This window comes from Dama dama, chromosome 21 (assembly GCF_033118175.1).
Source record: "Dama dama isolate Ldn47 chromosome 21, ASM3311817v1, whole genome shotgun sequence".
In the NCBI taxonomy this organism is placed as follows: Eukaryota; Metazoa; Chordata; class Mammalia; order Artiodactyla; family Cervidae; genus Dama; species Dama dama.
In genome coordinates, this window is record NC_083701.1 from 77,989,673 (window position 1) to 78,003,841 (window position 14,169).

General features: G+C 41.0%; 1 protein-coding gene across 7 annotated transcripts in view; it reads right to left on the minus strand.

Moving 5' to 3' along the window:
• Positions 1-14,169, minus strand: part of ENPP2 (ectonucleotide pyrophosphatase/phosphodiesterase 2) — a 127,044-nt gene that overhangs the window by 1,514 nt on the left and 111,361 nt on the right. For all 7 annotated transcript variants that reach the window (XM_061123870.1, XM_061123868.1, XM_061123867.1 and 4 more), the window contains 5 exons: positions 13,306-13,442; positions 12,041-12,176; positions 11,307-11,384; positions 7,688-7,820; positions 6,136-6,292 (listed from right to left, as the gene is read on the minus strand). In XM_061123870.1, the coding sequence (XP_060979853.1) occupies positions 6,136-6,292; positions 7,688-7,820; positions 11,307-11,384; positions 12,041-12,176; positions 13,306-13,442 (641 nt within the window). The remainder of the gene's footprint in view (positions 1-6,135; positions 6,293-7,687; positions 7,821-11,306; positions 11,385-12,040; positions 12,177-13,305; positions 13,443-14,169) is intronic.

Sequence of the window (14,169 nt, forward strand, 5' to 3'; positions counted from 1 at the left end):
AGTGCCAGGACGTCCCTAGTGGTCCTGTGGCTAAGACTCTGTGCTTCCAGAGCAGGGGGCTCAGGTTCGATCCCTGGTCAGGGAACCAGATCCCACATGCCACAACTGAGACCCGGTGCAGCCAAATGAATCAATAATTAATTAGCAAAAAAAGAAGAAAGAAAAATGCCAACAAAGCATTATTTTAAAAATCCTTTTAAAAAATATTTTTTACTTTTGAGGGAAGTTGAGAGGAAGAATGAGATCTGAGAACCTTGAGAATGTGGGGAAATGTCTACCTTTAGAGAAGAGACGGGGCAAGAGGGTCTTTGCAAATAATCTCATTCCCAAATTGCCACGGCTGCCAAGAGTCTTTCTACAAGCTGAAGGGCAGCTGCATGTCCCAGGACTGAGACAGCTCAGGCATGCCTTCGCTGGAGTCTTCCACCGCAAGCGGTCTCCGTGAGCTACACCAAAGCCCAAGAACCTGCACTGAGTTTTCTCGGAAAGCTCCAACCCACATGGGCCTGGACGGGGAGCTCTGGCAGCTCGTGCCAGTGCTAAATACGTCCAGGAGGGTGTTGGTTCAGGAAACTGATGCCTGGCCATCCCCGTCAGAAGGAAGAAACAGGAAGAAATTGCTTTGGAGGCTGGGGGAAATAAGGATTTTAACCCTCCACGCCCCACCCTCCTCACCCAGGCTGACCAAGATCTTTGCGATTCATAGGAAAGGACAGGCCTAAATATAACTCTGCCCACAACGGTACTGACCAGTCCTCAGTGTGACCATATATAATTAACGAAGTAGGAGGTCTCCAAATGGATCGGGACCCCCTCAGAGTAAGCAGAGTAAGCACGAAGAGATATTTTGGGAGAATTTTCATATTCGACTCATTCATTTGATTTTTCAATGGTCAGTAAGTGTAATGTTTCCTTTGTAAACGCAGTCTTTTGAATGTGTGGACAAGGGGTGAAAAGGTTTTTCCTAATTTAAATAATGGCCAGCTGGGATTATAAGAATTTGGGGAAAAAAATCTGTCTTTTGCTATTTCTTTCCTAGGGAAGTGATTTGCCAATTTCATCTGAGAGGCATTCTCCTCTGGTTCTCACAGGCTAAAATCCAGCCTCCAATTAGTCAAAATACTGGGCTACACTACAAGGAAGAAAATGACTTCTGCCTCTTGCTAGCTGGCAACCCACTGAAGTATTTGCTGCAGGAGACTCTAGTATGAAACACAAAACTAATAAAAGTCAAATAAAAGTTCAAGTGACCCAAGAGAGAAAAAGAAAAACTTTAAAAATAAATAACTTTACACATTAATGCAAATGAAAGCACAATCCAGGGACTGGCTTAGTGTTTGTTTTGTTTTGATTTTGTTTTTGCTATGGACATTTATCCTTCATCTGCCTTCCTCCCAAATGAGCTTGTGAATTCAAGTCCCAGCAGTTTTAAGATGGCCCTTAAAGTAAGGATGTAATTCAACATGACACGTGTACCCAATGCTCATTGCAGCACTATTTACCAAACCCAGCTCATGGGAACAACCTAAGTGTCCATTAACAGAGGAATGGAAAAAAAAGATGTGGTATGTATATACAATGGGATATAACTCAGTCATAAAAAAGAATGACATTGGGTTATTTGTAGAGATGTGGATGGGCCTAGAGTCTGTCATACAGAGTGAAGTCAGAAAGAGAAAAACAAATACTGTCTATTAATGCATATATGTGGGATCTAGAAAAATGGTACAGAGGAACCTATTTCCAGGGCAAGAATAGAGATGCAGATGTAGAGAAGGGACATGTGGACCCGGTTGAGGGCACGCAGGGGAGGGTGGGACGAACTGGCAGGTTGGGATTGACATATATACACTAGCATGTGTAAAGTAGGTAGCTAGCGGGGACCTGCTCTAAAGCCCAGGGAGCACAGCTTGGTGCTCTGGGATGACCTGGAAGGGTTGGATGGACAGGAGGGATGGTCCAAGAGGGAGGGTATATAATATGGACAGTTGGTTAATTTCATTGTACAACAGAAACTAACAGCATTGTAAAGCAATTATACTCCAATCTAAAAAAATAAAAGAAAGCACAGACAGTGTCTATGTGGCAGGGGGTTCTTCAGGAAGAAGCGTGCTGACCATGAGCACTACAAGAAATACTGCTAAGCTCTGGGCAGAGAGGAAGACGTGAGGACATCAGTGGACATCATCAGACAGAACACTGGGATGAATAAAAACTGCCTTTGAGCTGAGTTCAGAACAATGTTTTCAAGCTCCCCCCATCACCAGATTCCCCAAATGACAGGAAAATGTGAACACCTTTCCCCCAAGAACTTAGGTGTCTCTTAAATGGCTTAAGTCTGAAATATCTTTGTAGTCTCTGCCTTGTCTTAAACATGTATGACAATTTTGAATTTCACCCCATAAAATATGTGTTTACTTTTTTGCAAAAATGTTACCTCCCCACAACAAAATTTCAGTAAAACTGAAGTTCAGATCCAGAGGTATTACACCGCCCCCGCCCCCACCCTGGTACACCATTAGCTACTCCTGTGGGTGTAGATGATCAGAATTGAAAAGGTCAAGCCAATCAGTTGAGGATAGCTCCTCTCTCACTTGAGGCACCCTTGCTTCTCCACCTCCCATCCAGTTATTTCTAAGATCTTATTGATCCCTGCAATACAATATTGCTGCCTTCCACCTTCCTTTAGAAATTTCCAAGACCACACCCCAGTTCAAGTTCTGTTACCTCAATCCTAGGAATCCCGCCAAAGCCCTTTAAGGACCATGCTTAATCTTCTCCAATTCTAATTTATCTCCCAAAACAGAGGCCAATGTATTGCTCTTATGTCTAAGCATTTTTTGTGGTCATCTCTGTGGCTCAGCTGGTAAAGAATCAGTCTGCAATGCAGGAGACCTGGGTTGGGAAGATCCCCTGGAAAAGTGAAAGGCTACCCACTCCAGTATTCTGGCCTGGAGAATCCCATGGACTATACAGTCCATGGGTCGCAAAGAGTGGGACATGACTGAGTGACTTTCACTTCACTAATGTCAATGCAAATAAGTGCTAAGGCTCCAAGCTTCCACTATAGAAATCTGGTAGATTCAAAAGAGGATGGGCTTTTGAAAACAGAGGTCTTGAATCTAAAGTTCTGTTCTTCTACCGACTAGGTAGAAGGTAACCAGATAACCATGCTTTTCCTTTATGAGCTATAGGTTTCTCAAAAGTTAATAAAAGGGGAGGGGAAGGGGGTCATACGTACCTGCCTAATAGGGTAATAAGATGATGAGAAATAATATAAGAGACAAGACTGCACAATACTGGATGGTTAACATGGACTCAATCAATGGTAACAACTACTACTATTGGCCGCTATGGCTATTTTTATTTTATTTTAATTATTATTATTTTTGGCCTCATGAAATGTGGGATCTTAGTTCCCCAACCAGGGATGAAAACCAGGCCACCTGCTTTGGAAGCACAGAGTTTTAACCATTAGACCACCAGGGAAGGCCTGACGACTTTTATTTCAAATTTGATTCTACGCAACTTTTAAAACCTTATCTCCCACAATGATCTTCATTTCCAATATTCTGAGCAAACTTATAACTTTTTTAAAGCCATATTTAAAATTTCTATTTTTTCCTGCATCCACTGTTTTTGTTTCAGATGGTCATAGCCTCAATCTTCACCTGTAATTGAAGACCTAGCCTCAAAACTGCCTTGTCCACAAAGCTGAAAATCTGTCTTGAAGCTATTCTTAAGGCTCTTTGCCTTTTAGTGAAAAGCAATTTCTGTGCTTGTTTCATTTGCTCTCCCCTGGAAGGCTGCCTGGAGGAGTGACTATGTTAAACACAGCATCATTTCTCCCAGGGTACCTTACCTAAATAATTAAGGAATTTAAGCACCGCTTGTTGACTAAAAATTTTCTCCTGGAGATTTTCTCTCTGATCCTTCTATTCTATAAACAGAAGCATAGAGACTATTCTAAAATCAACCCTGAAGCACCAGGTTTCCATCACATTAAAGAGACCTGGAGTGGTCACGTGATTTGCCCCCAAGCGCAGCATTAGACCAGAGCTGGGAGCACACAGCATGACTCCTGTCTGCCTTCCTGGGCCTTTTGCATCCTGCCGCCCTGCTTTCATGTTGGGAGTAAGTGAATCGAGTCATCTGTGCTCTTTAAGAATGGGATGACCTGTTACACCTGCCCTTACAACTAGTAGTAAATCAAAGTCTGATGTGTAGAGCATATATTCCTGTGTGTTTGTGTCTATATTTAAAATGGATAACCAACAAATTCCTACTGTATAGCACAGGGAACTCTGCTCAGTGTTATGTGGCAGCCTAGATGGTAGGGAAATTTGGGGGAAAATGGGGGTATATATATATCCCCAAATGAATCCCTTTGCCCGTCACCTGAAACTTTCACAACATTTCTTAATTAGCTATTGTTGTTGTCGTTTTAGTCACTAAGTTGTGTCTCTCTTCGACCCCATGCACTGTAACCCACCAGGATCCCCTGTCCATGGGATTCTCCAGGCAAGAATACTGGAGTGGGTTGCCATTTCCTTCTCCAGAGTGACTGGCTATACTCCAATATAAAAAAAGTTTAAAATGTTTTTATTAATGAAATTTTCAAACATCCACAAAAGTAGAGCAAATGATATAATGAGCTCCTGGGAGCTCTTCCCTCATTTCAGTAACTACCAACGTTGTGCTACTTTTCACTGTTTTAAAATATATTTGTCTTGTGCAAAACTGAAGACATTTGAGCACTTTTATCATTTGTCAAGAGCAAACACTGAAACAGAACTATATTAAATGCACAATACCCTTACATTGAAAAATAAAAAGCCATTAGGACGCAGAGTTCCCAAGTGTTAGGCAGTTTTGTTGGGTCCTTTCCAAAGACTCAACTTGTGTATACCCATTTGTATAGTCCAAATGTTTTATAAGTGTGTTCTAGTTCAAGGGTGGGGATATAATTTAAGACACAAAGATGAATTCTGTCAGCAAATCCCAAAGGACGCTGCTTTTATAACAGTACATTTTTTTAATTTTCAAAATTAAAATATCAACATCACTAGCAACACCACATTTACTGTGTAAAGTTCAAATTTTCTTTGCTTGCTTTATTTGTTCTTGAACTGTATGCCATTAAGGGAGTGTGGTCAGAGTGCATGTGTGCTAAGTTGCTTCAGCTGTATCTGACTCTTTGCAACCCTGTGGACTGTAGCCCTCCAGGCTCTGTCGTCCATGGGGTTCTCCAGGCAGGAATACTGGAGTGGGTTGCCATACCCTCCTCCAGGGGATTTTCCTAACCCAGGGATCAACTCTGCATCTCTTATGTCTCCTGCATTGGCAGGCAGGTTCTTTACCACGAGCACCACGTGGGAAGCCCTAAGGTCAGAGTGCATATACATAATTTATTTGAATTCTTTTCTCTGTGCAGTTATGCTATACACTTGATGCACAGTCATTTATCTTGTTTTATTTAATAGGTGTACATATAGCTGATTCACTTCATTGTGTAGTGGAAACCAACACAACATTGTAAAGCAACTATATTCCAATTACAAAATAATAACAGAAGGAGAAGGTGGGATGCTTTGAGAGAATAGCACTGAAACATATACATTACCAAACGTAAAACAGATCGCCAGAGGGAGTGTGATGTGTGATGCAGGGCACCCGAAGCCGGGGCTCTGTGACCACCTGCAGGGGTGAGGTGGGAGGGGGCACCTGTGTGCTTAGGGCCGGCTCACACTGACGCACGGAAGAAACATCACAACACTGTAAAACAATGATCCTCCAACTAAAACTAAACAAGTTCCCCTTCGGCCTTACAAATAGGGTGAAAATATGCCCCTCATTTAAGCATGGCTCTTCCCTGTTGTCTGTAGTTGTTATTTCATAGTATCCTCCCTTCACTTCCAGAAATGTTCTGGTTTGGATAATAATAATATTGATAATAATAAATACCTACGTACTTACTGAACAGAACCTAAAAAAAATAAGTAAATTTTAAAAAGAAATAACAAAATAGAAAGGCTTTTAAAGCAATGAAAGTGGAGCACGATATACGGGTGAGATAAAGCAGCGCGGGGCGGAAGCGGAAGCGGAAGCCTCGAGGGCCGCCATGCCTGCACTCACGTTGCAGCTCTCGTCGTTGTCGGGCCTGTGGGGCAGCACGAAGGCGGACACGGAGAGCGGCCCGTCGCAGCGGTCGGCGGGCTGCGTGAAGTCCAGGCAGCTGGTGAGGATGCTGTAGTAGTGGGTGGGCACGGGGACGGAGCTGCCCTCCACGTACCTGGCACGGGGAGGCAAGACGCGTTAGGGCTGACGGACAGCGCTTTGCCAAGTGTGGTCAGTGAACGCTGCCCCAGCGCCTGCCAGGAGATTCCTCTCAGGGGAGTCTCTTTCTCACTTACAAGCGTTAACCCACTTCTCTGTCTTTGAATATAATGTTTTCAATGCCCGAAATCTTTCTCTCAACCTGGAAGAGCAGAAAAGATACTGGAGACAAAGAAAAACCGCCTGAACCCAGACGCAGAGGCTGGACACAATGGCAGGTCAACGGAGTAGAAATGGAAGTCGGGAAGAGTCAGTAAGCGCCGCAGTGGGAGGGGCGGCAGTTCTGGGCGCCAGAGTTGTGGAGTTTGGACAGTGATGCTCCACTGAAAGCTTCCGTGCTTGGGAGCACCACTGTGAGATCCACATTTCAGGAGAGTAACTCTCATAGATTTGTATCAAATGGGCCAGAGGCAGAAAACACAGGCGCTAGGAAAAGAATAGCCCTTTCAAGCCACAGTGAGGTCCTGAACTTGGTACAGAGAACTCATTTACTGAAGAAGATTCTAAGGACTGAGTGCTAAGTGTAAATAATCTTTTCCGGTAGACCATAGCATAGGAAGTGATAATTCCTTACTTAGTTTTCTCTTGTCTTCATTTTAATCATTTTCAAAATACTGAAATTACGATTAAGCTGATAATATAATTTGAGCTTAAAACTATAACAATAACCACTAATAAATGTATGAGTAAGATAAAACTTCACTTATGGATGACTGGAAAGGCAGTAAGATCTATTTTATTACTTATCTATATGAAAAAAATTAACATTTTTTTCTAATTAACTATAAATCACAATTAAACCCTCTCATATTTTATGTTACTCTCTGTTTCATACATGTATAAAATTAAATGATGATTATGAATTTGTTGTATTTATGTCTTCTTGCCTTCTCCACCAGACTGTAAGTTCCTCATGAATAGAGTATGCCTAATTCTTTTATATCCCTAATAGCACCAGAGAGAGGGACAGAAATGAGGTTTGATCAAAGTTTATGTGCAATTTCCTATTGAGATGTACTGACTCAGAAAACCTAAGGAATTTTAAAAGTTCCCCTCCCACCAAAATAAGGGAAACAAGGGAAAATTATTATATTCCCAGAAGAGTTATTAATAAATGAAAAAGATTTAATCTTTTGATACATATTCTTTTATGGAGCTGAAAGTATATTTATTTACCACAAATTCCTGTTTCTTTCAACTATCAATGTCATGTTTAATAAAAGGTCCAAAAGAACTGAAGAATTCACAAAGAGATTCAAAGAAGAACAGGGTTAAGAGGTATCAGCTCTTCTCTAGTACATGAATATTTGAAAAATATTCTTGAGTGAGATCTTGGAATTTAAAAGCTTACTGTTTGATTTTGTCTTGTGTGTCATGTAAGCCATCGTAGTCATAGTCAAAAATTGGTCCACTTATCACGTTAACTCCATTTCTTTCTGAAGCATATTTCTTCACCAGAACCCTTTGGAAATAATTCCAGATGCCTGTGCAAAGACAAAATCAGTTCTTCGTGAACAAAACTCCTTGCTTTGGCCGAATTCTCTCTAGGGTGTGTTAAACAAGACACATATCACAAGTTAAGAGACAGTAGAGCTGTTGTGATTCTTGAGAAGCCATCGTAAAGCACTAGCTGTGTGTGTGTCATTTATGCGCCAGAAAAGAGAAAGACATGGAGACATTCATTGGTAGAGGAGTTTAACCTAGGTGAACTATCAGGGAAGCCTTTGCAGATGAAGTGGTTATTAGGCTGAGATCTGAAGGGGATTTTTCTGAGCAAAGAGGTGGAGACAGAACATTCCAGGAAGGCAGAATAGCTGTGCAACGGAGGAAGTATAGTGTTTGTGAAAAACTGCAAAAAGGCCTTAATCTACTTTTTTTCCTTTCATGATGTCATAGATAGACTCATTCCCAAGTTTATGTCTCTAGCCCTAACCTTTCCATGTGGCTCTAGACATACTATCCAACCACCCATCTCACGGTGCATTTGAAGACCTCATAATCATATCTAACAAAAAATTATCCAAACAGAATTCTTAATTCTCCTTCTCACTCCAGTTCCTACTCTTGGCTTCTCCATCACCGTCAGTGGCATTCGCTCTCGGATGTTTGGGTCAAAATCCTAGGATTCACCCCGGACTTGTCTGCTCTCCTCATACACATGTGGCAAAGTCCTGGCAGTGAGACCTCCAAAACACAGCCCACTCTTCTAAAGCTGACCACTCCTCACCATTCTCACTGTGTCTATGCTGATATGAGTCACCATCTTCTCTTGCAATGAGCTGCCACAAAAGACTACTTCCTGGGCCCCCTGGGAGAAACTCTTCCTTCTGTGTAGCTCAGGGGTCCCCAACCTCCAGATCTAATGCCCGATGATCTGATGTGGAGCTGATGTCATACCAGAAATAAAGCGCCCAATATGTGTAATGCACTTGAATCATCCCCAAACCATCCCCTTCCCATCACGGAAAAATTGTCTTCCACGAAACTGGTCCCTGGTGCCAACAAGGCTGGGAACCGCGGGCTGTATGTGGCGGTTCTCTCTGGAGCAGCCAGACGGATCCTCTCACACCATGAATCAGAGAGTGACTCACACTCCCCAGCACCCTTTTCTCATACTCCAGATGATTTCTCCCATAATTAGAACAAAACCCCAACTGTCCACCGTGGCCCCTGCCTCCCTCCGTGACTCTCCTTCCCATTCCGCACCCCCCCAGCTACCGGCTTTCTTCTGCCCCTCTACTTGCTGAACGCGCTTCAGAGTAAGGTGCTGCACATGCTCCTCCCTCTGTCTGGAAAACTCGCCCTTGATCTGTGATTCCCGGGTGTCTCCTCCACGGTTCACTTCTCAGTTTCACAGTCACACTCTAGAGAAGACTTCCCTGTCCAGGCTAGCTCCAGTTCCATGACAGTCGATTGCGGGGGAAGGACAGGGGTGGAAGGGAAAAGGCAAGACGGGAAACGCAAACCAGAGAAGTTGCCTCCAAAGTGTTAGATGTGACTTACCGTGCTCGACGCTATTGGGTTGGTCAAAGAACTTGTTCAGGTTTTTCTGTACGATGTGATTGAAAAACTCAAACGAATTTTTTGGCCAACCCAATACATGGGGGTTACGAGGTTCAGGTTGTTTGTTATCATTTCTTACCTCTTCTAATTAAAAAATACTTGGGCATTTTTCCCACGGGGTTTCAACTGCTGATGATCCTCTATTCTAAGCGAGAAGGACAGAGCAGGCCACCAGAGCCAAAATACCACGGATAATTATTTGCAATAAAGGAGGGAGGACAGTGGGGGAGAAGTCCAAATGTTAACTTAAGCATAAAAATTGGAGAGGCACAGAAGGAAAGAAATAACAATGGGAACAGTCAAAAGGCCAAACCCGCAGAAATGTGGCCTGTGAAAAAACCATTCCCTGCTGAAGAACAGCGGGCCCTCTGTGAAGGGCCTTTGGCCACATCAGCCTCAGGGTGGGACGGTGTGTGTGTTTCCTTTATTGCTGCTTGGTCAAAGAGGCATCAGCAAAGAATAAAGAAATCCAGGAAACCCAGATTTGTGGAAACTCAATGAAGCTGCATTCCATGTAATATTATGACAAATGGATTTACATGAGTTTATGAAACATTTCTCCACTGGGCCCAAGAACAAGCCAGGAAACCTCCTCTTAAAAGCATACTTTAAATTTTCACTCATATGCAACAGAGTCTACCTTTGAATAAGCCCTTATTTACTAACTGAGGACATCAAATAAACATTTTTTTTCCTCTAAACCATGTTGGCCATTTCACCGATGTCAAGTTGAGGAGGCATGGCCCTGTAGATGACACTTCACCATCTCATGTTTCGGTTTTGACATTTTATTTTAGTCCTGAGAGTCATGTAACACAGCCCAATGCTCCTTTACTAAGTGAAATTATGTAGAAATGTTTCCTTTCCCACCTTTCCTAGAAGCATCAAGGTCTGCTTGCTATAAATGAAATAAAGGGAGGTCAAGTCTACTCCATAATGCCTTCTCTATCTTTGAAGACATGGATGGGTGGATGGATGGATGGATGTACAGTAGATGGAAGGAAGATGGATGGATGGATGGATGGGTGGGTGGAAGGAAAATGAGTGGATAGATGGATGGATGGAAGGGCAAATGAATAAATTCTTTGTTATCAGAAATAGAAAATGGATTATTTTGTTCACTGGACAATTAAGTTACAAACCCATATAAGCCATAGAAGTCATGCATTCAAATCTTATAATTTTACAAATGAGAGGCTAAATGGCATTTCTGTGATCACATAGGCAGTGGTCACACTCCAGGGACCAGAACTCATTTTGGGAGCCAGAGCTCACCATGATTATACCATTCATTTCATCACTATCACCCACAAATATTTATATCATATAGAAAGAGATTATGAGTGTATATAATTTACTTAGCCCTAAAACCAACTGAATTTATACTCCGATGATTCAGAAGACTCATTAAGGTCTTGCTAGGTTTCAGGATCAATATTCAGAATACATCATCACCATTCCCCTAAAGGAAGGGCTGTTCGTGGCTTTTACTGTAACATTCAGTAAATAAATACAGATGCTGTTAAATGTTAGGTAGCATCCAAAATACAAAGACTCTTTAAGCCACTGATAGAGTGAGCACTGAAATGGGAAGAACAACAGATTAGAAGCACAAACTTGGTTTAGCTCAGCTTCTACCATTCATGACCAGAGTCACTTCTTGTGACTTCAATTTCTTAATTATAAACAAGGGATAAATAAAAATCACCAAGCTCCCTCACAGATTCATAATTTGGATTAGCAGTAGAGAATTACATTACATTAAAGGTTGTTGAAAATTATAAAGGCTAAACACATGAAAGGTATTATTATTATTAAAATGAATTTAGAGGTAGCAAAGGTAAGTGATAAATTTAGAAACATTTCTTTCCACAAATAATAATCTACTAGGTAAATATTGGACTTACGTTTAAAAGCAGGATACATTGGAACCATATTGGTTACAAGGAATGCATCATATTTAGCTTCTGGGGATGAGCTCAGATCTAAACATTAGGAAAACAAATAGTGTCTATTACACACTAAAATCGACATCAATAAAAGTAATCTTATAAAATGACCCAAACGGCATGCAGTGACTGGACCGACTCTTTCATTCCCACTTATCCCCTCTATATGCCACTGCCTACTTCTCTTCCCACTCCACCTCTCTTCTTCACTCAATCCTTCTCCTTAAATAAAATTTTTATGTTCTTTTGCTTCCAACCTAATCTTGGGTCTACTAAGTATTATGTAAAAGAGTTCCTTGACTTTACCAGTGTAATTTGGACTTTAAAAAATGTCATCAAGGTAATGAGAGATAATTAAAGGGCTTCATGTATTCTTAGGAGATCACATCTATAGTATTATTTAAAAGATTAATGTCTCATTAATTTCCCATTTCACTTTTAGATTCTCATTTAACGATGTCAGGAGACACAGTGAATGTTCCCTTGCACTTTAGAACTCCCTGGGAATAGGATTTGTGAAAGCTGGTCTCTTTTCTGGCTGCTTTTGGAAGGCTCCCAGAGAAGTTCATCTCCTCAGCCTCTTGAGCACCCCTCTAAAAACCACTGAAATCCTAAATACCAAGTTGCACACGCCAGACTCCGCAGAATAACACCCCTCTAGAATGGTTAGATCCTGGTCTTCTGTAACTTACAAGGAGGAAAGAGGAATCCATAGGACATCTGTTTATCATTTTTGTAGGCCAAACAACTCTGACTGAAACTCGGAGAAATGCGGACATCAGGCCGGACGCAGTTGGTCAGGTGCTCAGCGATGCCAGAGACCTCAGCCTGAATGGTGAGTCACAGTCGTCAGCAAAGCCATGGTAGAGAGAGTACCAAACCAGCGGGGAAACACTGAAGCCAGACTGCTTGGTTCCACACAGCCAAAATCAAAGCCCCATTAGCTTTTACTATAGCTCATATTCTGATAGTCTCTCTTTAAAATAAACAAGAGAGGACTTCCTTGGCAGTCCAGTGGCTAAGACTCCGTACTTCTAACTCAGGGGGGTAGGTTCAATACCTGGTTAGGGAACTAAGAGCCCATGTGCCACTTGGCCAAAAAAGAAAAATATGCTCTTAAAAAAATAAAAAGACCTCACTTTTAAATGCACTAAGCTAGTAATTTTCAAACTCTTTTTTCCTACTAGCAGAACTCTCTTTATCAGTCTTGGGTAAAACAATAATACGGAAGGCAGAAATCTCACTGTTGACATAATGAATGAGATTCCACAGAAGACAGCTTAAAAATAATATTCTGAGAAATAATATAGACGTATCTCCTATTTAAAAAAAAATAACTTTATGTATTGTTTGTGCCTGAGTACAAATTAACAAGTAGTTATGTTTGGGGCAGTTGAAGTAGTCCTTTGTATTCAAGTAGTCCTTTGTATTCAGAAATTAGAAACATATCTCAACTGCTAATAAATTTTTCTAATTTCTGATATAAACTGAACTATCTCATCTTTACCAAAACTGAAACCCCAACATAAAACAAACCTTCGTTAACAAAACAAAACAAAACAAGATGTTAGTGGGGTCAGGCTGTGATGTGTGGAGCCGTGGATATATGGGTTTCCATTCAATTTTGCTGTGAACCTAAAACTGCTCTAAATAATAAAGTATATTAAAACACACAGCCAAATCTTGATAGCTTCTGAAACTACTGGGCCATGACAAGCAGAGTAAAAGAAACTAACAGAATTAGTATGCTATGCTATTTCACATATTACCGTGAAGTTATTAGAACATGGCAGAAAGCCTAATTCAAAATATTTTACAATAGATCCTATGTAGGATTTCTTTCATCAGGAAAAATTAAAGTCTCTTCTAAGAAAAAATTCTGTTCCGCCAGCAATCATTCTATTAAGGCATGGAGCGTAATGACATGAAGAACATGAAACCCAATTTTCTCAATGACCTGTTTGGAAACAGTGTATGATGTCCAGAGTGGCATTAGAAATATTTCACTATAACCGCTTTCAAAGTCAGTGTGATATAAGATATCATATCTAGTCCGATAGAGTACAGCAGGCCGTCCATAGAGGAGATGTCTCTCTAGGAAAGAAAAAATAATCTGTCTTAAATACAGATTACAATGTACATCAAATGTTAAAGACTCTTTGGAAGAGAGTCAAGTTGTCCAACATTTGCTTGCTTACTTATTAATAATGTAGTTCCTTCTCCTTAATTTAATCAGGTTAGTGTTCCTAACACTTTGGTGGTTTATTTGATCACCTAAGCATGGGTCAAGGCTTCCAGTCATCAAAACTGTAATGCAAATGCCATATTTATTTTAATAATTATTTTCCAGTTGTAAAGAATTTTAATCCACATGGGAAAGAAACATAGTAAACTGTGAAATGATTCAGCTGAATGGGAAGTCAAGACAGTTGGATTTTTATAGAATTAATTCCTTTGACCCTGAAAGGCTCATCAAATTAACCAGCGATTTAATTAAGAGAAAGGCACTCTTTGATCATTATTTGTAAACTGCAACTCAAATACGCATTATTTCAGCATAAAAAGTGAGCAGTAATGAGCGTTTAAAGTAAGTAGCTTTGTGACACGTAGGAAAACCCTTTAGGTAAGAACTTAAAGGAACATGTATAGATAAAATAAGTGGCGTTCAAGAGGGTCCTTTGAATACAAAAGGAAGGTTGGCAGTTAGCAAAGAACTCAGTTAAGACCCCAGAATGTAGATTCCTCTTAGGAAGAAATAAAGGTTTGAAACCTTCATCTTCTAAGAAGAGAGGGGACATGAGTGGGCAAACCTTCATTCCAC